This window comes from Suillus plorans, assembly GCF_016647745.1.
Source record: "Suillus plorans strain S12 chromosome Unknown HD556scaffold_24, whole genome shotgun sequence".
Taxonomy (NCBI): Eukaryota; Fungi; Basidiomycota; class Agaricomycetes; order Boletales; family Suillaceae; genus Suillus; species Suillus plorans.
This window is the reverse complement of record NW_024537408.1, coordinates 380007-406667: the sequence shown is the minus strand read 5'-3', so window position 1 is coordinate 406667 and position 26661 is coordinate 380007. Positions and strand designations below refer to the sequence as shown.

The 26661-nt window shown below is 49.2% G+C and overlaps 6 protein-coding genes across 6 annotated transcripts; 3 read left to right on the top strand and 3 right to left on the bottom strand.

The window, feature by feature from the left end:
• Positions 1 to 2167: 2167 nt before the first annotated feature.
• Positions 2168 to 3228, bottom strand: HD556DRAFT_408463 (uncharacterized protein). The gene is made up of 2 exons (XM_041310522.1): positions 3097 to 3228; positions 2168 to 3009 (listed from the first exon to the last, which is right to left on the bottom strand). Exon 2 carries the CDS (start codon positions 2960 to 2962, stop codon positions 2411 to 2413), a length of 552 nt encoding a protein of 183 aa, XP_041160914.1. The 5' UTR covers positions 2963 to 3009; positions 3097 to 3228; the 3' UTR covers positions 2168 to 2410.
• Positions 3229 to 6110: 2882 nt separating this feature from the next.
• Positions 6111 to 8912, bottom strand: HD556DRAFT_1269776 (WD40-repeat-containing domain protein). Its single transcript, XM_041299160.1, has 3 exons — positions 7492 to 8912; positions 7262 to 7439; positions 6111 to 7210 (listed from the first exon to the last, which is right to left on the bottom strand). Exons 1-3 carry the CDS (start codon positions 8773 to 8775, stop codon positions 6345 to 6347), a joined length of 2328 nt encoding a protein of 775 aa, XP_041160913.1. The 5' UTR covers positions 8776 to 8912; the 3' UTR covers positions 6111 to 6344.
• A 373-nt stretch (positions 8913 to 9285) lies between these two features.
• Positions 9286 to 11178, bottom strand: HD556DRAFT_1536022 (uncharacterized protein; the record flags this gene model as incomplete). The annotated part of the gene is made up of 9 exons (XM_041309615.1): positions 9286 to 9687; positions 9725 to 9795; positions 10052 to 10113; positions 10189 to 10241; positions 10272 to 10309; positions 10479 to 10570; positions 10666 to 10852; positions 10895 to 11016; positions 11132 to 11178. 9 exons carry the CDS (start codon positions 11176 to 11178, stop codon positions 9550 to 9552), a joined length of 810 nt encoding a protein of 269 aa, XP_041160912.1. The 3' UTR covers positions 9286 to 9549.
• Positions 11179 to 13945: 2767 nt separating this feature from the next.
• Positions 13946 to 17178, top strand: HD556DRAFT_1236176 (fungal-specific transcription factor domain-containing protein; the record flags this gene model as incomplete). The annotated part of the gene is made up of 13 exons (XM_041297803.1): positions 13946 to 14283; positions 14336 to 14467; positions 14520 to 14914; positions 14969 to 15074; positions 15124 to 15142; positions 15193 to 15271; positions 15317 to 15530; positions 15586 to 15759; positions 15810 to 15888; positions 15945 to 16110; positions 16165 to 16427; positions 16481 to 16937; positions 16997 to 17178. 13 exons carry the CDS (start codon positions 13946 to 13948, stop codon positions 17176 to 17178), a joined length of 2604 nt encoding a protein of 867 aa, XP_041160911.1.
• Positions 17179 to 23053: 5875 nt separating this feature from the next.
• On the top strand, positions 23054 to 24835 carry HD556DRAFT_1474354 (uncharacterized protein; the record flags this gene model as incomplete). Its single annotated transcript, XM_041308500.1, has 3 exons — positions 23054 to 23381; positions 23454 to 24121; positions 24196 to 24835. The coding sequence occupies 3 exons, from the start codon at positions 23054 to 23056 to the stop codon at positions 24421 to 24423; spliced, it is 1224 nt and encodes a 407-aa protein (XP_041160910.1). The 3' UTR covers positions 24424 to 24835.
• Positions 24836 to 25875: 1040 nt separating this feature from the next.
• On the top strand, positions 25876 to 26653 carry HD556DRAFT_1236309 (acetyltransferase; the record flags this gene model as incomplete). The annotated part of the gene is made up of 2 exons (XM_041297817.1): positions 25876 to 25956; positions 26009 to 26653. The coding sequence occupies 2 exons, from the start codon at positions 25876 to 25878 to the stop codon at positions 26651 to 26653; spliced, it is 726 nt and encodes a 241-aa protein (XP_041160909.1).
• Between the last annotated feature and the right edge of the window lie 8 nt (positions 26654 to 26661).

The window sequence follows — 26661 nt, the reverse complement described above, 5'->3', positions numbered from 1 at the left end:
CGACTACTCACTATAGCGCATGTAAGTGATTGCTGCTCCCTCAATATTCCTGTTGACCGAGACACCGAACAAGACTGAATGGCGGTCACCACCGACAAAGCATCTACGAAAGCGCCCGCCCAGTCTGCTGAACTGACACTCAAGGGTCATGAGGAAGGTGTGTACGAAGTAGCTTTCATCCCCGGTGCCCGTCTCCTCGTCACTGCCTCGGTCGACGAGAGTCTTCGGGTGTGGGATCTGGACACGGGGAAACAAGTGGGAGAGCCCTTGTTGGGACACGATGACAGAGTCTGCGCGGTCTCGGCGTCCCCTGATGGACGTTGGATTGTGAGTGGAGGATATGATGGAAGCATCCTGGTCTGGGAAATCGCGACAAACAAGAAAGAGTTCAAACGAGTCCCCGTCTCGTTTGAGGGCCATGAGAATGTGGTTCCGAGCGTCGTATTTGCACCGGACAACAAGACATTTGCAAGTGCATCACGGGACAAAACAGTATGCGTGTGGAAGAGGGAGACGGGAAAAATAGCCCTCGGACCACTCAAAGTGGGCAACATGGCATTCTCGGCGTCGTACTCCCCGGATGGGACAAAACTAGCAGCAGGCACACAGAGCCACATCATCATTTGGAATTCAGCAAGTGGAGAAGAGTTGCTGAAAATAGAACAGCGGGCATGGCGAGTCGCATTCACTCCAGATAGTCTCCGTCTCATCAGTGGAAACAGAGGAGACATCCGAATATCAGATGCGCAGACCACCGGAAGCATCATCAAACAGTTTGACGCGCACACCCGCGACAACTTTTTATCACTAGCCGTTGCTCCCAATGGCATCAAATTAGCCACCACGTCATACGATAAAACGACGCGGTTCTTTGACCTGGCCACTTTCGAACCCATTGGCGAGCCACTCGAGCACCCTGATACAGTCTGGTGTGTGGCATTTTCCGAGGACAGCACATTCATCGCGACTGGCTGTAACGACAACATCGCTCGCACATGGACAGTTCCTCTGAGCGAGTCAGAGAAGGAGCTTCAACAGGTGAGCAAATCATCTCGTCGTATCATACTTCACGCCCGCTGACCTGTCATATAGTCCACTCAGAAAATTCTCAATGTACGCCGCCTTCACGCTCGTTTTTTTGTACAATCCCTAATTTCAGTCCTACAGAAAACCATCCCAGACCCGCGGCCTCGCCCAAAACGCGCTCCAATACCAACTAGTAGATTCTTCGATGATGTAAGTCCATATGATACAGTAGATCTGATGCACGTCTCACTATCCATTGACAGTTTGATCCAACTGGACGCAACAATCGCGCCGGCACTACACGCAACGCCAGGGGCTCCAAAATCAAAAACATGATACATCGTATCTTTTCTCGCTCCTCCGCTTCCCAGGACCATACTCCTCGCCCACGCGGGGTTTCCCTTGTCGACGTCTTTGCAACACGAGGCAAATATGTAAGCTTTTCTGACTTTTGGACATCCATCTAGCGACGTTGATATTGTCTCGCAGCGCACCGCTAATGCCCACAGTGGAAAAAGGGATAAGTTGTTGCGGCTACAACGTCCTCCTCGGAACTGGCAAGCTCATGCTGGTGCCTCGAGCAGCAGCACACCACCAGCGGAGACATCCAATGTGGTCAATGAAACTACACCAGCAACGTTGCAAATTGGAAGTATCAGACCCTCTTCCCCACTAGACGTCGCACATGCCCCACACAGCAGCTACTTTGCGGTTCTCGCAAGATGCCTCCCATGTTTATCACGACCCGCTTCAGGTTCCCGCTAGGCTTCTTCTCCCTTCTGAGCATTTTCGTTGGAGTAGATCTTACTGGATCCATTGGAAGATACTTACGCAGTTCGATGACGTTCCCTGTAGAGGACTACCACTGTACGCAGCATTATCTCGTTTAGTTGAATAGATACCACTTATTCACCGGTCATACCTAATCTTCAGGATTGCTTGCGCTAACAGAGCAAACAATGATATGTAACTTCATCCCATACTTGCATGGTCAACCTAATGTATTGACAAGGCATCTATCGACTGTCGCATACAAGAAACATAGTGCATTGCATATCCTGATTTCAGCATAAGCATAAAGTACTTAAAAAAGTCAAACACCGCATACGCGGAGAGCAGCACGCGGACCACTACGCAAGTATACGGATGTACCGTAACATTCGTGCACGCGACGAGACTGTCGCACGACAACCGCCGGCTCGCTCTGAAGAAAAGGGATAACCTGAAGATACCGACAGGCTGCCAAGATGCGACAAGAAGTGCAAGGGAGCTGGCCTAGCTAGCTGCGGCATCACCAGCCACGAACCAGTCCCACACATACCAGCTCTCGCGCAGTCATAGTGCGCGCGCATAGGATCCGCGGCAGTAGAATCACTCGCGCCATCTAGAACACAGTCACGCCCGATTGCGTCCCCGCATACTGGCTCTTCACGTCGTCGAGGTCTGTCGTGCCGTCCTGGCTCTTGTAATCATATCCACTCATGCTGGCCATGTCAGAAGCACCAGCAGCAGAGGAGAAGGAGCCACGCCTCTGTAAACGGTCTGACTGCGAGAATGCCATGGCAGAACCGCCGATGCTTGCGGTGCTTGGCGGTCCAGCATCCTGAGAGATGATGGAACTGGCGTAGCTACCGTACGCGCTGCGCTTCCCAACACCCCCGGAGCCACGGGGTATACCAGGACCAAATCCACCAGCCGCTGCAAACATAGGGAGTCCAGAAGAATAAGTGGCTTGGGAGCGTAGAGACTGCACGTCAGACGGGATGTATCCGAGAGCATCATGAGTGCGGTAGAAACTAGTATCGAAGCGACTTGGTGTTCCAGATCTGCCTGCACCTCCGGTGCTGGGGATGTAGTCCCGTGCATTTGTCTCGTGGCGACGAAACTGGTCCATGGACTTGACGAGGGAGCGGCGAGGTTTACTGAATTGGATCATGCTCGCCTGTAAGTTATTCAGCGGGCCCTCGACAAGGGTGTTACGTTCTTTGTAGTGCGTAAGAAGATAGTGCCACAGTGGGTGCTGCAAGGTTCAATCAACGGACTGCAGGATCGACCACCAAGGCGACTTACCTTGCTGAGAACCTTTGGGTTTCCAAGGATGACGACTCCATACTTTGCACGAGTCAAAGCCACGTTCAAGCGACGAGGGTCGTTTAAGAAACCGATGCCCTGGTGTTCATTGCTTCTAACGCAGCTCAAAATGATATAATCCTTCTCTCGTCCTTGGAAGGCGTCGACACTGGCCACCTCGATATCCTTATATAGCTCTTTCTTGAGAGACCCGTTGAACTGCATATAGTTGACAATGTAGGAACGTTGGCCCTCGTAGGGAGTGACAACGCCGATTTGGTTAGGTACGACACCCGACTTGAAGAACTTGGTCACGATCTTCTCAACGTTGGATGCTTCCGTCCTGATATCAGTGATAAGCGACTGCAACTAGAATATGAGGACATGAGAAGTACCTATTGAGGAACGAAGTTCCGCTGGAGGATATTTCCTCCTGACCAAGGTTCTGGTAAAAGAACATCGGAGTGTCCGGGGCAGGCCAAGGGAAATCAACATTCTTGCGGAGACGCTCTGGAGCAGTGACACCGTTCTGTAGCGTGCCTTCATAGAACATGTTCGAGGGGAACTCGGACAAACAAGGGTGCATGCGGTACTGCACTTGCAGACGAATGGGTCTATTGCCGAGTACAACCAGACGTTCGAAGAGCGATTGTGTCAGACCAGCGCGCGCCGCTTTCTTGTTCATGATAACCGGACCAAGCTGCTGATGATCACCGACGAGGACAACCTGCTTGCATCCAAGCACCAGTGGGATCATACATTCTGGTTTAAGGTTAGCCAATTACTGATTCATCAAAGGATATAAGCTCCGCACCTGGCTCAGCAGCTTGCGTAGCTTCGTCGATCAACACCGTCCTGAACTTGAGTTTGTTGAGGCGAGGGTCACCAGCACCCACGCACGTGCAGCAGATAACATCCGCAGCACCCAAAATCTCCTTCTCGCACTGCCTGATCAATGTCTTGTACTTCCTCTCATCATTGGAGCTCAATTCTCCTTGTTCGTTCTTCAGCATGATCAACTTCTGCAACTCCACGTGAGTTGTATTATTTGCCACTTGTTGGTGCAGCGTCAAGAAGGCGACGCTAGAGTCTAGAGCTTCGCGAGATTTGGCAGTCAGACGCACGACCTTTAAACCAGTGGCGTGAATCTTTTCAGTGAGCTGGTCGACAGCCACGTTCGACGGCGCGCAGACGAGAACCTGACCGGGATTCATCTTGGCAAGATGATAGACGATGGAAGCAGAAGTTACGGTCTTTCCAGTACCAGGAGGGCCCTGGATCAAACTAATGGGCTTCTGCAGAACACTCTTGACTGCATACATTTGAGAGTGGTTAAGCTCGGGAAGACCTGGCGCAGAGAATCGTTTAGGCATCTGCGTGCGGAGAACCTGGGGAGCAAGATCATGTCCAAGAAGCTTGTGATACTGGCGAGGGGCTCAGCGACTTCAATAGAATAGAGGGACGAACATACAATGTAGCCATTAACGCTCTTCTCATCGACTGCAAATGTCTTCATTGCCAACTGCATCCTATCAAAGCTGGTGGATTTCCAGACAAAATCCGCCGCAAAATTATGCGTGCAATCGGTAGGTACACCTTCGGTCCGTCGTAATTCAAGCCCGATTTCGTCGGAAATGTCTAGAAAATGAGCATGAGCGCAACACTTTGTCTCGTGACATGAAGCTTACTGTTCGGAATCTTGATGACATGTCCTACTCCGTCCCAAGCTTTGTGCAGTTCGCCCTGGTACCTCAACCGTAATTCATCACCCACAGCAAGTCTGACTTCACCGCTCTCAAGCTTGGGCAAGCAAAACCACGCAACTCTCTTCTGGTTCAAACCAACATCCCATCGGACAGTTATATCAGTCTGAGTCTGACTCTCCTTCAGGCGTTTATCATAATCAGCCTCGATCTTGACGAGAGGTCCGAAAATATTCTGGTACTGATATGCGTCCTCGTAGTGGAGAAGGATAGGCTGCGGTTCATCATCAACACCAGGCTTCTCGAGGTCCTCCAGTCTGGCGTTGGCATTTTCACGCCAGAGATCTTCCAAGCGGTTAATCTGGTTGAATGATATCTGACGAGATCGAAGTTGTTCGGTTTCGGTGGGAGGCTTCACGAGCCACGAAAGGAAAGACCTGTCATCGATCAACGGTGCCCATAGGGAAGCGTTCCAAGACATGTCCTTGCTGACCGTCGCACAGGGCTGGCTGTACATATGCCATGAATATGAGTCTCAGTACCAACCTGGCAGGCTTACCGACACAAAAGAATAACAACAGTATCGCTCTTTGCAGGGATAAATCCCAGCATGAATACGTTCTTGCTACCACAATTATAGCATTCCGGGGTAGTTTCCCCGAGCGGACTCTCGGCATGTAAAATAACCTCCTTATGCTTTGCGCGCACTAGATGGTTCACGATATGTGAGGCGGAAGTGTTGCCGCGCGAGTTGCAGAACCATTTAGAGCACACAAGGCACTTCACGACGGAGGCTGGCGAGTGGATCCCACAATAGCTGAGCGGAACCGATACGGATTGAGTCACGTCCCACGAATAATACGTATAAAACTTACCTGCAGGCATGAGGAGGGAGATCCATAGTACCCTCGTCTTTGAGGTCGTCAAGAACAGCATAGAAATCTTCATCTACACCAGTTCTCGGTGTGTGATGGTGGTGCCCTTCGTGTCCATTGTTGTATGAGGATGTTTGGGAGCGATCGTCTACGATAGAGAGACTTTCTAGGTCGACCGGCGTTCCAGTGTTCGTAGTTGCAGTATATACAGAGGAATTATCATCTACAACGCTGATAGCGCCGCCATACGATGAAGCTGAATCTGTATATTGGAAGTTGTCGAAGCTGTCCATGGTGGTTTGCGGTAAAAGGTTCTTTACGGCTTGCCACGGTACCTCAGCCTCATTAGAAAGAAATCCCACGCTCAGATTTACAAAATGTCGTCAGGAAATTGATTCGAGCAAGATTCGAGAACCGTCAATTTCCTGCAGCTGCAGCTCGGAATTTCAAGAAGATTTAGCAAGAGTCCCGGATACATACAACACAGGATGAATTTCAATTCCATTGCGACTGATACAAATGTTTGAATACTGCAAATGACAATATGATCCAAGTCCCCATCCATACGGATGTCAAGATGCCACAAATATGTACCGCCAGCCATAATGGAAACAACCAGATAAAATAAAAAAAGAATGAGCGACTTTGTTTTAGGATGCATTACATACAATTAACGCCTTTGCTTCTGGCGTATTCTGGGACGCGTGGGCGTCTCATTAATGGGTGGTAAGCGTGAAGGAATACCGTCCACTGGGTGCGAAATCGCTCTGCTAGAAGGTTCACCAAGGACTGGGCGATTGCGTTGATGGCCGGAGGGTTTGGAAGGGGGCGCCCACTTTGATGCCCTGATGCCTTCCACTCGCTCCATTGGCACATCCTCGACTTCGGCAGCTAGCGGCTGGCTGCTGTCACGCGCACACTCCTGAGGTTCCTCGGGCTCTGCAGACTCCTCAGAAACTTCCACTTCGAGGTCCTGGTCCATGGCGTCTACATCCGCTTGTTCTATTTCTTCCCCCTCGTCTTCCTCCTCAGTGTCGTCATCATAGAAACCACTTGGAGGCTCTCCAATCCATTCATCCTCATCAGTGCCAAAGTCCCACACATCAAGCACTGTAGCAGGATTTCGATTGCTGGCAGCGACACACCAGCGACCCTCGAAGACTACCTGCCAAACACCCTGGATGCCTGTCAGGAGATCACGGACAACGGTACCATCGCGTACGTTCCACATCTTGAGCGTACCATCTGACCCGCTGAGCACCTTGAACTCGTCATGTTGGAAGCACGTAATAGCACCCGTATGGGCAGCAAGAGTGTGGCGTAGTTCTCCAGATTCGGGATCCCATATGCGCAAAGTGGAGTCAGCGGCGGCGGAAACGAGGTGGGAAGGGGAGAGGCCGAGTAGGCCGACGAGCGATGTGTGCCCAGTCAATGTATGTTGACACTGCCCTGTGCGTAAGTTCCACACACGAACAGTGCCATCCATAGATCCCGAACAGGCGATCTGACGGTAGATATCAAGTACAACGCTATACACTAGGGATGGGTCTTTAATGACAGGGTTTCAAGGTATACAGGGATACGAACCTTTCTGTGTGTGGCCCACAAGCACCCATTTACATTCGCCAGTGACGATGTCCCATATTCTTACAGTACAGTCATAGCTGCCGGATACAAGGGTGCGGCCACGGGCGGCGAGAGCACGAACTGCATGGTCATGACCCTCTAGATGCATCTTATGATACGGATTATCATCTGCATCCTCCTGCAAATCAAAGATATGAGAACAAAATGCGAAACGCCTTATACGATCTTACATCAGCTGGGTCAGCCTCGGAGTCATCTGCACCATAGCATCTGTATTCAGGATCACCGGGGCGAGGTAACGTCCACACACGAAGGGAGTGGTCACGGCTGCCGGTCACGATCACTGACCGCTTTGGCCACTTTTCCCTCGTAATGACACCGCTGTCGCCTTCGATTTCGATCCACTCTGGCTTGACGATAGCCAGACATCGGACAGTGCTTGTATGGCCGCCGAATATATGCGTACATCGACCAGTTGCAAGATTCCAAATTCGGACTGTGCGATCAGTCGACCCGCTGACGAGCGTATCTTTGCAGGCGGCAAGCGCCCATACGCCACCTTCATGGCCATCCAGCATTTGCAGGAGTTCGCCTGTCAAAGGGGAATACACATGAATTGAGTGATCATCGGACGCCGATATTATGCGTCCGTGTGAGAGAAGAAGACAAGTGACGACAGAGGAGCCGTGTGCGGGGAAGGATCGATGTTTCGGGTTCTCGTTGTCCACCCATCGAGTTCGAGTGAGTTGTCGGGATTTGAAGAGCATCTTATATGGATGAGAGAGGGGAAGGGTTTTGGGAGTAGGGGGAATATTGAGGCGACGTCTAGCAAAGATTGAATGCGCAAAAGCTCGCTCTGTAACGCCTCCAAACCAGATCTTGGTACTTTTGAGTAGATCTGACCAAAGTACAGGATCAGAGTCGATAATGACGCGCCAAGCTTTGGATACTCTGGAGGCACGAACTACAGTAGAATAAGGAAGGAAACTCAGAACATGGGATGCAAGTTCTGGGGGAAGTAATGTTAAAAAATCACGCGCCAGAGTCGGAGTTAAAATAGAATGCAACGTCCGCAGAACGGGTAAGGGAGAATGCCGTAATAAAGTAAGGAGGAAATGAGATTGTAACGGTTGCGGAAGACTTGTAAAATGTGATAAAAGAGAAGGAAGGGTAAGAAGGGTCGTTAGGGCAAGATCTGGTTGTAGTGGTGCTTGAGGTTGTGGGGAAGAGGCGCCACTAGGAGGTGCAGAAGGCCATATAGGCTGTGGTGGTGGTGACCCATGAGGAGATGGTAATGGAGATGGAGGTGCGGCTGCATTCAAAGTAGTAATCGGCGGAAGATGTGTCGCCCTTGCCTTCTTTCGAGGAGGCGTATGTGTTTCGCGCTCAGTCGTAGGCTCTACGCCCTCCATCATATTGTCAGTGCCGTGTGACCTTTTTCTGCCATAGCGCTCAACCGCCTCCACCAGCCCAACAACCTTGCTTGAACTGCCGGCTGAGTCGGGTCTTACCATTGTCCAGCCCTTTCCACTTGGAATTGGCTCCTCCTCGTCCAGATCTCCTTCGCCGTCTGTCCCGTCGCGGAATGTCGCACGAGAGCCATTAGGAAACACAAGGGGGAATCTCTTGATGGATGAAGGAAACTTAGCATGAAGCAAAGGATATTCTCTAGGGTCCTTTGGCTCAGCCGGAGGTGGCAGGGGTGGTAGTTGTATCGGCGCGTAAGTGGTCGTGGTCGTCGTGGTCGTGACTACCCTGGTCAATAAGTATATGCGTCAACGACGGCTCAGATAAGCTAGAATAATGAGTATAACATACGTCGTAGTATTGACCGACGGTGCGAGGGCCAGCGACGGGCGCTGCTGGTGGGTCATGACGATGACAAGATAGAAGTTGTTATCCTTAAACGTTTCTCGCTGTCGCCGAGCCACCCTCCCCCACACAACTAAGCCTGGACATATTCGAGCGGAGTTTCATTTTAGCCATGTCGGCATCTTCTGCCGTGTACCTAAAACCAAAGTCGGCAGTGGTCTGCTAGTAAAAGCACTGTCCAGTTTTTATATCAAGACAGGTCAAGCCGTCCAAAGTCCCCGGTGACGCTGTTACCTTGTTACTTTCCAGTTCTTTGGTTCTTTCGATTGGCACACGCCGGTCAAAATTTGTTTATTTTGTACCTTGCACCGTGACCATGACAGGCCGCCGGGTCGAGAGTCACCCGATGATTGTCTGATTACTATTGCGATCTGATTACTACTTCGCTGCGTTTGTTACCTTCCTACCGAATGGATCTAGCTCAGGACAGCCAAGACGCTCCAAAGCGCAGACTCAGTCACAATCCATGTCCATACCTCCAACGGTGATTCCATAAGCATTTTCTTAAATCTTTGGCTTTTGCTCCTCCAGATTGGTGACATGTCATTCGGACTCTGAGCAGGACGTTGCGGCATCTCACCTCGTGCACACATTCATTCCCATTGGTTCCAAATACTCAAATGAACGTGGCGACCCTCTTGGGGTGATTACCATGGCCGCCACTAAACATTGCGTTCATCAAGCACTGCATTTAACCCAATCTCAGTGTGTATGGTTATCCAGGCCACACGCTCGCTGATCTCTAGTCAATGTCGACATCCCTGTGTTACACCCAGACATGACGGGTCCCGTCCTCTTATAATTTGCCAAAGCCGTGTAAACGATTTACAGGCGAACCTCCGAACAAATGAGAAGTCAACAAATCTAACTTCTTTTCGTTTCCGCGTCCGCCACATCACGTCACCCCGCACAACATACCCACAATCAATTCTCTAAAATCCCAAGCACATTCAAGTTCGCTTGTTTTGATGACGAGCGTGCTTGATTGCAAAAATATCATTTGCAGAAATATCAATATCTTGTCAATAACGGGTCTTGTAAACATCAAAACTCACCGTACCCTTGTCTCAGCTATCGTTGCGCCTGTCTTGGAGGTTTCTTCCCGAGACTATTTGATGCGGTAATGTTCGATTTCTACCGTCACTGGGATAACCAACATCGGCGCTCTGGCAGCATCTATGGACCGCGGATCATTTTTTGGCCTCGGAATTGCCCATGGTCTTCATGAAAACGAATCTCCGTTAATTGGCCCCCCATCTTTCCTGCGGGTTTCGGACACCTAGTGCCGCATCAATTGTTGGCTAACGCCGGTCCCGAACATTGATGCGTATTCTATCATACATACCGTTAGACGCGGACATTAGATTCCAAGGAACACCTTCTACGTCTGTCGGAGTGCATGTAACTCGTACAGACTTAGACGGTGTTTGCGACAGCCTACAACAATATTCCAGACAGAGATTGATAAATTCTAGGAGATCAGACGCTAAGGAACACCTTCCAAGTCTCTAGGAGTTTAACTCGACTCCCACATCCTTGAAGTGCCTACGACGAAGCAGTCATCCAGATAATTTTTTTTTGATATTGCCCAAGGAGTGGCGAGCCGATGCAGTGGAGCAGTGGAACCAGAAGCCTTCGGGATGCTGTCGTTTTTGTCCGAATGGTAGGAACCGATAGTAGAAGCCTTCGAACTGATGCTGCTGTCATATGTCCCGACATCTGTGTGATCACTTTAGGATCACTATCCATACATGTACTTACGCAAGCCAAACACGTTCCCTTGTTCTACCTTTCGTGGCAGAAAATTCTGGGTTCGTTGTAAGAACGTGTAATTAATATACTGTCGTGCGAGGGATAATTTCTTAGCCTCGTCATTCGAGTTTCTGAGCTGCTGCAAAGGTAATGACGGCACAATGGACTACAAAATCACGACATTTCGTTCTTCTTGCTGGCTCCATGACGGAACAGGCGTGTCCCAGGCAAGAATCCTCACCTCACCTCACTCTGGGATTTTCTGTCAGGAGCAGTGTCCCAGAGCCAGACATGGGACACGCAACCTTTTTCGGCAGCCGGAGTGAAAGTTTTACCTTTATAGCCTCAAATAGCAGGACGCCCCCTCAATTATGGGGCAAGGGGGGATGACCTGCTCAATTGATTCAATATTCAGGTTCATTGTGGCCTGGGACACCAAAATCGAATCCCCAAACACACAATGAAGAACGGCATCACGGCAGGCCTTTAAGTGTGCCTGCAGGACGAGGGGGCCGCAGTGGAACTATTAAGTTAAATTTGACCAGGCGCAGTATGTATAGCATCTGGATAACAGTCGGTGTAATCACCCTCAAACCACGAAAGACAGACAATTCTATTCTTTTCTTAGTCCTTCATCTCGTGGCGTTTGCCCTTCGCAACGAACATTTTGACGGAAACTCTGGGTGGATCATCATAGACTCTGTGCTTGATTTTCCTGATAGATATCGATGCCAAATGGTCGTTCTGTATCGAGTGTTGGTTACGAACAGGATCGTGGAGAGTGGTTTCCTGTGAAGGATTTATCAATATCACCACGCCACGAAGATAAAAACTCTGCAATAAAGCGGGGGACAAGACATGAATGAAATCGACTGCCATCTTGTTATGTGACCATGCTGGATGTTAGATGGGGACACAGAACATATCAATCCAGTTGCCCCCGACACATCTGAGGAGTTTCAATGAGACCAAACGGTGGGATCTAGAAAACTCGCAACATTGTCCAATAAATGCTTCTCACGAGCGAATACCATTTGCTCCCGCCAAAGCCAATGGCGGCTGCTGGAGCAGAGTTAACTCTCTCGGAGATCTCCAAGCTGGATTAAATGCGGTACCTAGTGACACGAGTAACGGCAGGGTGTCCCAGCATGTTTGGCAAGAGTAGACAGGACCAATGACAGCACAGGCGCCCACGATATGATCGGAATTTCTTGCTTAGAGTAGTTACGCCGTTGCCGATGCAAAAATAGGCGGATGAACAACACATTATGTCAATTGGAGAGCACATGGTGTAAAAGGATTGTCATCTAGGTGAGTGAGTGACTTGTAGACATACGGGAGAATTGATCGACGAATGATAGTTGATATATAACAAGTGTTGATGTGGCATTCCTGCCAGGTCTCGAAGAATAGTTGGTTTGTTGTGATTATGTGTTATTGTCATATAGCCCATCCACACCGGCGAACTGTCGAGGGTTGAGATGTAATTCCAAAGAGAGTGATATTGAGGACCAGGATTACGTGCACCGACGTCGATTGGACTCGGAGCGGAACAAAGCGTTCAAGCACCAATGAGTGACAGGAGCTAATCATTGGGCTTCCCTTTCCGAGCCATCATTGACACGCGGTCAGCACATGTGGATATGATATCTAAAAAGGGTCTCTGGAAGCGGGGTGGGGAGTACCGATCGCCAGAGAGAAAAACATACCTCTGACAAAAAAAGAACTGCTCTTGGTTGTTCATGGCGACAACGGTAAAGTTGGCGAGCAAGGCAACCCTGTCTGAGCCAGTAAAGGTGGGGACGGAATCCCGTTGAGAAAATAATTGATAGCGAGACTAGGTTTATTGCGATACAAAGAACGTGGAAACGTACATTCAATCGACTTGTCTGCAGAGCAGGGTAGAACCAGCGCCTGGCATTTGTCCATGTCCGAGCTCCACCATTGACCGATTTGTTTTACCCGTTCTTCTATCATGTAGGCTGTGCTGTAACTGATGTTGAAACCATTGACAGTGAAGAATTGGCAAATGTACACGTGCCTTAGTACAGCGTCCAACTCACGACACCTGTCTCGAAATATATGTAGAAATGACAGCTCGATGATAAAAATATGTCGATGGCCTGAAGTCATGACTAAAGATTGAGACCACGTACAAATACTTATGTGGCATGTTACTCCCGTGTAGGTTGTACGATAAGACGCTTTGTCGTCAGGGGAGCGCCAACTGGAGGGTATTTGGGAAGGAGCGGTGGGTACGGACACGGTATACGGACATGGAGCTACTCAATTTCCGAGTGTTGTCTATCTTTGTACATAGATAGAGGAGGTCTAGACCGGACCAAGGTTTGAGGGGACGTCCGATTTGTGTATAGACTGTTGATGCGTGACACTGCTATTCGAAGCCCTTGAGATTATTCGCGGTTATGAGGGCCGTTTGTGACCCTGGGATAACAGCAGGCACCAAGCAGAAGGAAGAAACGAGCACGCGGATGCATTGCCTGAATTATTTTCAAACTCCGAAGATGCGTTGAGGCGAAGAGGTCGCAGAGGGGTGAAGACCAAGAAGCGCTGAAATCCGAGTCTCTCATCGGATTCAGTGTTATTCGTGAATTGTCCTGGGGATTTTAATTTTCCTTTTGACAGAAAAGTTTGAAGGTTCGTGAGTGGGCGGTCTTGTCCTCTTTGCGTGGGTCGCAGTCCCTTTAATTTTTTTTGGTGACTTGATACTGAACAACTCCAAATTCATCTAGTACCCTAGTTTGGTTGACTATTCGTTCCTTGTGTGGAACCGTCCCATTCCGCTCGTGTGTGTGAGCGCATAACAGCGACTTTCCGCGCGGTTCAGTCTCCTAGGTGCTTCAGTATTGTCAGTTTCAGTTTCTGGTTTTAAAGTATTACAAGGTATGCTCCCATCATATGTTATCTCCCCTTACAGACATAATGCTTATGCCATTGTCGCCCGTTCCCTGCTATCCGCAGTATCACCTCGACTCTTCCGCAAGGTTTGACTACATCATATCCATGCACCATCAGGATCACGCTATCCCTCAATCCAACATGCCTCCTGCTCGTTCCCCCCAAATCGACCCAGCTTTATCGCTTTATCCCCCCTACTACACATATCAACAGCCTCAGCAGCACCTCACCCACCATCTTACAGTCCCTCAGAACTTATCTTCACCATCATCACAAGGATCGGACACAATGGGTACACCTCCAAACGACAACCTCTCTTACTCACCTGGCAATTCAAACGGAAAGAGACCTTCCTCTTCCCTCGTCGGTGCGATGGGCGAGAGCAGCAGGAAAAAAGCACGCTCAGAGGACAGCTTAGATGGGCACAGTCCTGCTGCTGATAAGGACGAACCGAAGCCAAAGACCACCAGGGGTTCACGGTGAGCTCACCCATCTCCTTTAGATCGCATGAGCCGTAACAATGCTGTTTAGCGCGTGCACGGTTTGTCGGCGTCTAAAAATGAAGTGCGTTGGCGCTGAGCAAGGCCCCCCTTGCAAACGCTGCACTGCTGGGAGCCACGAGTGCGTATTTGAGGAATCCAATCGAGGCAAACGGTCCAACAAGTATGTTTCAATTCCATATACCTCGCACAAATAGCCAACACTCAAAATAAAGTCCAAGGAAACACGAGCTCCTCTCTCGTTCTCTAAAGAAGATGGAGAAAACTCTGGACACTGTTTTAAAGTCCATCGGTAACCCGAGTATGGTCTCTGGCATGGTATCAAGATCACCTTCCCCGACAAGTCAAGCTGCACAAACCAAGGCGCTTTTGGACTCACCATCGCCTCCTCCCCAGTCTGCTTATCCACCATCATCAAGCGCCAATGCATCTGCTTCCCCAAAGCTCCATTGTCTCCCCGATAACTCCCTTAATCCCCTCGGGCTGCTTGCCGAGGCTAGCTTGGCAAACCGACGCGCCCAGGGCATCTCGTCCTCGTTCTCAGCGCGCCCAGCCGACCCCGATCCTGACCACAAGGTGGGCGTGGCCAGTGATAATTATTTTAGGCCAGGTTCGTAGCTACCTTTTCGCACGTTGTCTATTTGGCAAATTGGCAATGTTGCAGGCCCGATGACAATACTCCCCCTGCGGCGCTTGTATATCGAACGGCAAATTCAGCCCGAGATGCTGAGCTTTGTTAGCACCGAGCAAGTGGTTGCGTTGTTTGATATGTGAGTATTGTGTGTCATACATTGTGATGCCGATCTGATCGCCTGCTAGCTTTTTTGATCATCTGAACGTTCGTACTACGTATGATCACGTCATGCGGTATCTAAATAACCTTTGTAGGTGCACTGCGAACTCTTTGATAGAGAGTTCCACACTCCCTCGCTTGTCTGTTCCCGCTCGCCATTTTTACTGACAACCAGTAAGTTTACAACTCCTCATATGTGCAACGACTTATCTTTCGCAGTTTGTGCGATATCATCGAAGTTTTACACCCAGCGACCGGACCTCCACCAGCAACTTGCAGAGCTTGCACAGAAGCTCGCGTTTAGCGTACCTGCCAAAGGTTATAAATCCCTTGAAATCGTACAGGCATATCTCCTCCTCACTCTTTGGGGATGCGGTGCTGTAGAGCGCTATGAGTACGACAAAACTTGGTTGTTGCTGGGAATGGCCATTAGGTTCGTATCTCTCCATTTTACCGACAGTTTGTACTTAGTGACGTCTATCATTCAGGATGGCGACAGACCTGAACCTGCATCGGAAGACAACGATGACCGCGCAAGATACGCCAGAGGGTCGGGCTCGGGACAAGGAGGTCCACAACCGTGAGCGAACATGGCTCCTGTGCTTTGCTCTCGACAGAAGCGTGAGTTCTCAAATGGGAAAGCCTCATTCTATCAAAGAGGAGTAAGTTGGCATCGTTTCTATTTTTCATATCTAATTGTTGAATCCACCAGCTTTGTAATCCGCAATGCACTGCAGTGGTTGAAGTCCCCCGTTGGACAACCAGGTGATACTGCTTTAGCAGCATCCGTCGTGCGTATTCATTTATCGTGAACTTTAATGCATAGTTGGATCTCATCCTCTACCAGGAATTACAGCGGATTGTATCCAGGAGCTTAGACTTCCTGTATTCGGGCACCAATACCCCGTCCGGTTTACAGACTGACTGCGATTACCTGATTGTCATCAAAACTATCGAGACTCAGATACTTGCATGGCAACATGAATGGACGACTGCTCGACCTTTGCCAACTTGTAAGATGGTTTTATTTCAGGCAATCATATATATCATGCTTACCATCTGTTTAGCCGATGAAGTCATGTTGTCGCAATCCCAGACCACGATGAAGTTTTATTTCCACTACTATATGTTGGTCGTGAACTCTTTCGGGCTGCAGAATGCTATGGAGCATTCGGCAGTGGACATCGGGCACTTCTTCTCGCGGTGTTATACCTCAGCCACGGCAGTGGCTATTGTCGCACGAGACGAGCTTGCGTCGTTGGGTATGCTGAAGTATTCGCCAGATTCACATTTCGTATACATTTCTTACGCGGTACTCAGTTTGCTCAAGGTATTTCGGTATCATCGCCCGTCATTTGTCGTGGTACTAACATAGATTTTCAGCTTATCCGCCCGGAGTTTCAGCAGTTCATCGAGAATGAGCAGAACATTATCGACCTCGTCAAGGACGTTGCGAACGTCCTCGCAGATGTCGCCGTGAACTCTCATCATGCCCCAGCGCTGTACAGCACATTCCTGCGGGCCCTGATCACCGCTCGCACAGATTCACCACAAGAGCCCGAAGAGGTGTCGTCTCGAGACCAATCTGATAACATGAGCCATGGCGACATGGCCCATCATATGCACAATTCTGCGCTCTTCGGTGGTAACCCAGCGATGGGAATGAATGGCACTAATGGCATGAGCGATTATTCGTTCGCAAGTGAGATGGGTCCTGTTGCGGATATTTCGACTTTCCCTCCCACTATGGCCGATATGCCATCTTCTGACGAACATACGGGTATGCTTTCTATGGAGAATATCCTGAGTAATGGATTCTGGGACAGTGTATTGGTGCCTGGTAAGCATACATCAAGGAAACGTACTTCTGGCTAGCCTTTCTAATGTATCTCAAAACAGGTTATTCAGACACTATGGAAGGCCTAAGTGGCGGCTTCGTGTTCGGAGCTGGAGGTAGTGGACTAATCACCCCCGGTTGGCTCCCCTCCCCCATGCCATCCGGCCAGAACACCCCAATGCGACAATCAAACATGGACTACGCCCAACAAAATTTAGTCTCCGTATTCCAACACAGAAAGTAATTATAGAAACGTTGCGTTTTTCATGTTCATGTTCATGTTTTACCTGTTTGTGATATATGTTGTTTTTGTTGTCGTTGTATGTGGTCTCCTACATATCGGTCGTATGTTATCATTGATTTGTGGATCTCCTTCGTTGTGCTTTGTTTTATCACATCTTATTCGATTGAGACAATGTATCATATTTTTTTGCATAGGGCACTATCTTTCATGAAGTGATTCCCAGGTCGGCGGGGGAGAAGGAACAGTTCTCTTAGCACCCGACTTGATCCGATTTGATTAGTAGATTTTTCCCGGGTATCTCCGTGAGACTTGGGCGTCATTCGTCCAAATTATCTTTATGAAGTTATTCTAACCTGGAGCTCCTCTTGTGTGGACATGCATTCACTTCATCAACTGGAAACTCGAAGTACTGAACTTTGCCTCTTGTCGCGGTGAGCCGATATGCTCACTGTGTCACACCTTTTTTGGACGCGTTGCCCTCATGAAATGTTAATTAGTAAGATTCTCACATACATATTATCAGTTGTGCACGCCTCACTGTTGCATGGTGCAGATGCTGATTAAAAGAGCAGCTCTCACACGAGAAGAAGAACTTGTGTAACGCGCTGGGCAAGGTGAGCAGCAAGTTCAATGATGGGTGATTGGCTTCTGACATGCAACAGGCGTCAAGGACTGGACGCTGAAATATATGCCAGACTCACAAGGGCATTATTTGTGTGCCATTGAACTTTACTAGATTACTGACAGTCCAACCCCATGGGACAATATTTTGTTCCAGTTCATCGTAGAAGTTCGTATGAGGTCTTCAACTCAACAATGCGGTGAAAGCGACCCAACAATCGCCTTAGATCATGGCCGCGATGGCACCAACGGTCGCACTGGCAGGCATTTCTAGTGCACACCATTCCTGCGAGTCGACAATCAAGTCCCGATATGTCAACCAATCTTTCATCATGGGAGACGCCTTGGTCAGGCATGCGCTTCATTGATGATGCTCCCTAAAATGGAGTCGGCGCGTATCAGTATACTTGTCAGCTGCTTTCAAGTCTCACAGACTCACAGTGCATGAGACTTGAGACCAACTGACAAGCTTGCATAAACGACATCTGCCAAGGTATACTTAATCGAATGCGCCAGTAAATCGACCGTTGTCTGCTGAAGTGTTTGGCGATCTTCAGCACCGGTTGATTGATGATGGGACAGACTGCAATGCACTCACCTAGAACTATGATCTTCGCCTATGTGCCAACACTGGCAGACGCGACAGCACACAGGCATTCAATACTGGTAGGCCCGCGCCACCGCATCTGATTTCAGGTCCGTCTTGCCACATTCAAATCACGTCTTTAAGAACCTTACTCACCGGGTTCTTTTTAGCCACCCGGCAAGATGCTCGACGTTTTATTGGCACGCGACTTGATCGGAGTTCAAGTTCAAATAATGTATGGAGAATATGCAGTGCTTGGGCAGTGCAATTTTGCGCATTGATAAGGGCACACACAGGTAAGGAATCCAATCGACGATCCATGAATATCAAGAATTGAAGCGAGCACGAAGATTGTCATGGGGGTTATCATTAAACGTTAAACAGTTGAAGACGCCTCCACAGCACCAATGCCTTCTTTGCGGAACTTTGAACCACCTGGTGGGTCTCATAGTCATTCGTTCCGATGGCAGGCTGATAGCTCAATCGGTTAGTGAGTATATATTTCTTCGGGATCCTAACAGCGCGTAACCACTAAAAGTCGACGACAGTTTCGGATTTCGGCCCAGAAACTGCGCAGGCGACGAAGCGCACTATTGGTATATAGAACTCTATAGATTCAAATCTTATTTGCAGATTTCAAATTGTACGTGCATCATGAAACTCCGGAGCGATATTAACTGAAAAATTCATCCCGGTACCTGCCGCTCTCAGTCTATGTGTGAGCTTGGGTTGGCCAACAATATGAACGATCCTGCATTCTTCGCTGGTCACCCAAACGACAGGAATCAATGGCACTGATAGCATGAGCTATTATTCGCTCGCAAATGTGATGGACCCTGCCTTCCCAATATGGCTGATATACGCCGTCATTCAACGAACATCTGGGATGGTTTCTATGGAGAACACCTTGAGCAAAGGGTGTGTTGATGCCTAGTAAGCTGATACCAAGCAGGCGTACCCCGACTGGCCTTTCTGACGTATTTTGTAGGTTCTTTAGACAACAGAATGCTTAGTTGGTACCTTCTTATTGATGTTTGGAGCTGGAGGCAATGTTCTCATCACTTGCGGTTGCCTCCTCTCCCTCATACCTCGAAGGTAATGCCATAATCATGAACCATGGACTTTTTGCTCATTGATATGTAGACCCCGCTTTCCAACAGCGAAAGAAAGTGATAGATGTGCTTTATGTGTCGCGTATGTTGTTTCCTCTATCTTTTTGTTGTGTGTTCTAGGTCACCGTCATGATGGAGTTATTGTGGATTACGCCCTTCCCCTTCGTATTTTGTTTCACCACATTCCATGGCGACGCGATGTGCTGACCAGAACCTCCGTCAGAACCTCTTTCCCCACTCTGAGTCCAAGATGCCCGAGGACTTTGCGAGTTTGACTGCAGAGATCTTCACTTAGCGCAGGCAGTATATTGGTCAGAATACTCAAGACAGAGCAGCGAGCTTCACCGGCAAGAGTTTCCCCGCTGCACGATAGACTAGGTAAGTCCCTGCGCATGAGAGAGAGAGCTTAGCATCAAGGTTTGGCAGGTACAGCCTATGTTTGGTACGCCTTACGGCATACCCTTCGAAGACCTTGTAAGTACCTTATCCCTACTTGGCTATACCATTGCCCTGAGATAGAAAAGTGAATGAGAAGGAAGCCTTAATATCAAAAAGCGTGTGTAATCCTGTCGCTGTAAGTACCGGAAACGGCCAGGGCCTGCTACTCCCTGATCTTAACCTGATTCTTGCACAAGTATCACAGCCATCAACGTATGCATAAGACCATTGTGGGATGACTGATTACATTTCCTAGGTTTCGGACACGAAACAGACGTATTAGTCTCGAACGTGCGTAGACCCTCAATCTCTGGCTTCTCCGAGGATGACCCTGCGCATGGAACAGAAGACAGAGTTGACCAATATCACTAGGAGAACGTTGGTGAATCTATCACACAACGAGATTTGCCGTTTTTTGGAGGCGTCCGACTCGCGATATGCATCCAAATGCGGAGTACTGCACTGTACAGAGGGGGATGAGCGGCGCGAAACTCTTTCCTCGTACACGATACTGGCACCATGCTTACCAATCGGAGGTCCTATTCTTGATGAGTTCTTGCAATTTATGTGGGTGAAGTATTATTGCTGAGGTGGCGTGCCGTGTGTCCAACTTGAGGCAGGCTCGACACGCCTGATTCTTTACCAAGTCCTCAGAAAGTGTCATGACAACACGTATATTCAGTACGAGTAACTACGCGAAATTGCTACCCGCTTGACGAATCGAGGTGGGCCCGTATATGTCGCCTCCCAATGATAGCCATGATAACATGGGACCTTGCCAGGGCATCATTATCGGACCGTAGGATACATTTAACGATCCAACCTGGGTTCTTGAGTCCCAGCGGACACCGCCCTTGAGCATAGGACTCTTAAGCCCATCAGGTTATAGCCTTACACCTCGGCAGTTTTTTTTTGCGGAACATGCACGGCGACTACTACTCCAAACACCCAAGTCAAACGACGGATTTCCCAATCGGATTTGAGCCGCAAGAAACGAATCTCTGATCAATATTAACTACCAGTCGTTTCCAGAAAGTGCTCTGAAGTGTCACAATAATAATGGATGTTTGACGATGACAATACGGTATTTAGATGTGGGCATGCAAGTAATAGAGTCGAGATGTGACTCACGAGAACGTGGGTGCAGGACTCTCTTCATGCTCAGCACCTTCGCGGAGTTGTAAATTTAAGTGCTTCCACGTTCTTCCATCAGAAGTTCGAGGCAAGGCTGTAATTTCCTTCTGGTGCGTTCACAGAATACGGGTCTGTCTGCGAGTTGTTGGAGATATCTCACAAGGAACGATAGCATTCAAGCTCCATCTTTACCTCGCTCGGTACCACGGAGGCCAGGAGACTCCGTTGAGTCACTCACGCTGCGCACGCATCCCGGCCGAGTCCGTGCTGACATGGGACTTCATCCAAGGGAAACCATCCATGATCATGTCCTACATCCACAAACCTTCGTATGAATGCTGAGCCTCGGGGCAAATTTCGAGGTCACTTCCACACGTGCTCGTTGCTCAAATATTTCCGCACCGTCGTCGCATCTCATCGCGTTTTCATTTCGCGTACGCTAGTTAATTCACTGCGTTGGTGAGAAATCACCAACGTGGCGCCATATTTCAAGGACTTCTTGGGCGTCGATTGCTATAACGTGCGGTCCCTATTCTTACAGAAGTGTGCTCACCCAAAAATGAACGCCGGGTGTGGCTGTAGTCTGCAGGGCTGTACTTCCCTTTACATTTTATAGTTTCAACCGATGACCCATCGATGTGAATGTTGTCAGCGAATGGGAAGACTCATCAAGCTACATACGAGTGTTACCGGGAAAGTCCACTGTGGAGCTTCGTCAACGAGCTCGGAGCATGCTTTCTTGGGCACAGGTAATTTGATGGACCCCTGTCTTTCAATGATTATGAACTTCTTCTGATTGTCATGGACTTGTGATATGGACTTTGCTATCATATAAAGGCGTATGGCCACGCTGGCGCAGTTCCTCCGCTGATCGGGACGATCGTCGAGATGTGTATTATTTCAAATGCTATGGGACTAATCTTGGTACACAGACCGTCCATGAGGAAAAAATCCTGTTTCCATACAGGTACAGGGCGGACGGGGGGCCGGTTTATTGCACCTGCTGTTATGCCTGCCTCATCCATGACGAATCCTGCGGCTACGCTTGACATCAGTCCCATAACTGTGTCTAGCTGTGCCCCCAGTGGGTTCTGCCCTTCGAGCGGACTTGCTCCTCCGCAGCACTGATACAAGTCATGCGTAACCGTCACCGTGCTGGGAAATATCGGAAGGGTCATGGGTGGAAGCATGTGAGAGCAAGGGAAAGAGAGGTACTCTTTGGGTCATCATTGTAAAGCTATGTGCACATACTAATGGGCTCTGCTGTATGGATCCTGCTCTGAGTGATTAATGATGCAATCAGATTGGGAAGGTCATTGTTGGATGCTTGCGGCTATCATCATTCTAACTCCTGATAAGATGCCACAGCCTGTGCGGATATAATTTTGCTCTCACAGACCAAGGTGGACAGTTTGGGAAGTAAAGAAGTGTGTCAACTGAAGCCGTGCAGCTGCGGAAAAGAAGGTGCACCTAGTGGATTATATCACCTCCAGTGCTCCCACAGGATCGCTAAGAATTTATGCCTTGCCAGGCACCAGTTTAGCTTGATGAGTCTTACTCTCAGAAAGCTGTGTGGATGAACTTGGGAATGGCAATTGTCTTGGCTGGGATCTGCCTCGCTGTAAACACGTTTCCTGATCAATGGCCAAACCCGATGAAAGCGTAATAATTTCCCGATAATCCGCAAAATTTCTTACTGGACGGATCGGAAATAAGTCGCTTGCAGAAGTCTAATCATGGCGAGCAAATCTCTCGCAACCCAGCTAGGATAGCGCTGGGATCCCAGCCCCTACTGGCTAGTGCTCGTCGCTTCTCGTAACTGGCACGGGATCTGATGATTCAGTCAGGTTCGCAGCCCTTATTATATAAAACCAGCGGCACTTGATCATCTTTTTCTTTCTTTCGCCTCGGTGTTCATTAATTCCAACTTCTCCTCTGCGCAGGGTTATCTGGTTGATGACACTTTGGTGGTGACGACCCCCTCATGACAGAGTATACAACTTCCCCAGAGGCTGTCCAGGTCTTTAGAAACTCCCGGGAACGTACTGAGCACTGGGTCCGTTCTCACTCGCCATTCCATTCCCAGTTCTATTCCCCAGAGAGTCCCCCATCCGTCGTCAGTGATATAGATATCGACGAGTCTAGCTCAGACAACGGCAGCTCGCATTCCTTGCCTCCGAAGATGATGTTGAAGTATGGGGACGGACGCGACGTTCCTATCTCACACTGGCACTATGATAATGGTGGCTCTCACAAAGGAAGCAGTCATAGTTCCAGTTCTCATCTCCATCCTCAACACAGCCATCACCACCGTGCACATGACCGCTCGAGGTCTGCTGCTGATGCATATCCTGTACGGGGTCCTCGCCACCCCGAGCACACAGGGTATCGTCACTCCTCTGCACGTGCAGATCCTGAAGATTTAGAACCTGAAGAAATCCAAATCCTTCCCTCTGACCCACACGCCACTCCCTATGACTCGAGAAACGAAAAATATCGGCCACGTAGAGCTTCAGAACCTTACCGGCCCGAACCCTTGCAATCCCCGCCCCACAAAAACGCTGTAGAAATCCTGGCCACACCCTTGCCACGACACGTTCCCAGCCATCATGGTAGTGCTGCCCCGCCAGTTACTTACTCGCATTCACAGCCCATTCCTCGACAATACGAGCAGCACCATCCCGCACATTCGCATTCGAGACATCGGCCTCCGCCTTCGATCGTATATGCACCCGGTCCTCACCACGCTACCGATCATTATGCTCCACCGACTATTGTTTATGCCCCAACTAAGGCACCAGGCATGACGTATACGGTGTCTGCGCCCACGGGTTCAGGGTTTCCACAGTACCCGCGTATTACTCCTGCCCCATACCCCGCTGCTCATAGTCATCTCGCGTCTATTCATGAAGAAGCGCGGTATGGGATGAGAGGGCCCCTTTCGAGGGAAGATCGGTCGAGAGCGCCTTCGCCGATAGGCGAGGGTGATAGCTGCGAGTCGGGCAGCACGTACTATGTTATACCCACTCCTGGCCAGAAGGTGAAGGTCTTGGTAAGTCACCAGCAAAGTGCTTATCTCTCGTTGTTGTGATTGTGTTTCATTTTGGCTGACTTGTATTGTTTTAGCCCGGCCCCGTGCCTTCCCTTTACACGGCCACGTCGACCACTAAATCGCCATCGTCTCCTCAATCTGGCAGCATGGGATTCAAGCGACCGTTTTTCAGCAGGCTTTTTAGCTTTGCGTCTGATCTATCAAAAGTATCCAAAGCCCCGAAGTTTTCCTCAAAGACCAAGCTACAACGACGCCATTCTTTAGACACGACCAGGGGTGTTCATATACGACACCGGTCGTGACATTTACGTATGTTCTGGGATAATGATTTTTTTTTCATTGGCTTGCTCTACTGTTTTACGTTTGTCTTTGTCGGATAGACTTTGGATAGACTCTATGCATTCATATGTACGCATATGCATTGCCCCTGCATTGTACGATACTGACAGCACTGTAGCGCTAATTTTCCACTCATTTTCATTTTTTTTTTCTGCCGGCGTTTATGATCGTACCGTAACCTCATTTCGTTCATGTAACTTGTGGATTCGTTGTAGCAGGGTGGTCGCAATAATGACAGCTTGTGACATTTTTGAATCAGACATCAACGTGGTACCGCAGAGTTGTGAATACACATGTCATTCATTAATACAGCAACTTCCGTGAAGCACGAAGACACCGTTTAATGAATTGTCATCTCGCAAACTCTCTTTGACACGACCATTCCACCCCACCTTTTTTTTTCCAACTGAGTGCGGATAGACTCATTTTACATGATTTGTCTGATCTGAATCCGATCATGATCATGTGCGAGGGATATACACTGCGTTTTATGAAGGTCTAGATGGCGTTGATGAGGCTGTCGTCGAGAAGTACTATTCCAAGACTGATGACGTTCGCCCTGCGGTTCCATAGATACGAGAGATGAATGATGGTGCGGATAAGGGATGTTTCCTCGGATGTTCGGAATGTCCGCCGTAAAAGAAATCCAAGCCATGCAGCTTGCAGGGAACGAGTGCAATGTGCGATTTGTGTGGGGGAGATGGAACAGTTCTATGAAATGAGCGGGCCTCGGGGTGAGTTGGAACGAGTAGGACGCCGTTGATGTCTGTAGCATGTGTACTCGCTTCGGGGTGATCGACAGACTTGGATGGTTGTTCCTCCAAGCGGGACCCATGAATCAGTGCTTGATACTCGTGGTGGACATCGAAGCCAGTTTGCAATGCACCCGGTTCTTCGAATGAGGTGGTCTGCTTCGGCGTACCGCCTCGATCGAACCGTTCGCGATGGCTTGAGTGTCTTGGCAGTTGCTAAATATGATATAGACGATCCGACACTCAGGGGCTCGAGAACTGTGATTTATGTAAAAACAGTGCTATCATAGGGGTCGAATATCCACTCGCACTGTTCCGAGTTTTTGACTCGACGATGGTTGGACGCTACGCCTTTTCGCCGCGATTTCATTATGGCGCAATGTCGGTTCCGGGTAACAGTCAATGTTGAGCACGAAAAAAGTAATTTAGATTCTTCTGCACAGTACCAAGTAGTGACTGTGCCACTCCTGGCAGTGAATCATTCCTGTGCTTGACAGTGTCGCATCTCTGCATGCTCCGTGTACTGTGCCCGAACGCCTCAGTGCCCGCAGCGATATCTCTTCGAAGCGGTCCGATGGTGCTCTCCCACGGAAGGAAGGAGTCATCACTTGACTGCATATGTAATTATCTATCTAGTCAGCTCTCTCTTTCATCACAGCAACCATGACTGTCTCGGAGGACCTCAATTTCTGTTTCCCAGTGCGGGAGTTATCGAATGAACGCATCAAGATGACTCCTTTCAAAGTAAGCCGATTATCACAATCCGACACTAGATAACCAAGCTAACTTACCACAGGCATCAACCCATTCCTCTCCATTATGTTCCATCATATCATCTCACCCAGAACTATGGGCACACATGCCAACCGGCCCATTCCAAACCATCCAAGATTTCAACACCAATTTCCTCGAGACCCTAGTCCACCACGACCCAGGAATGGTATCATTCGCCATCATAGATAAAACAAAACCACCCTCTACAGCAGACGAGGAAGGCGAGCTAGCTGGGATGATGTCTTATATGAACTCTTCTTCTCTGCATCTATGCACAGAAATTGGATATATCATCATCCTTCCCCAATTTCAAAGGACGCATGTCAATTCCAATGCTGTTGGGCTTCTTTTGCAGTATGCGCTCCAAGTGCCGTCTCAGGGCGGTTTGGGCCTGCGAAGGGTTCAGTGGCAATGCAGCTCTGTGAACGCACCTTCTATTCGTGCGGCTGAAAGACTCGGCTTCAAGAAGGAGGGAATCATGAAATGGCATCGTGTATTTCCTGGAGGCAAGGACAAAGCCAAGGTACATAATGGTCGTGAGATGCCTCGGGGTAGTCTTGACGAAGAACACTATGCAAGGGATACCGTTGTTCTCGCTCATTGTTGGGATGATTGGGAGCAAGGTGGCAGAGAGAACATACAAGCAATAATGAACAGACAGCATTAAGTTACTAG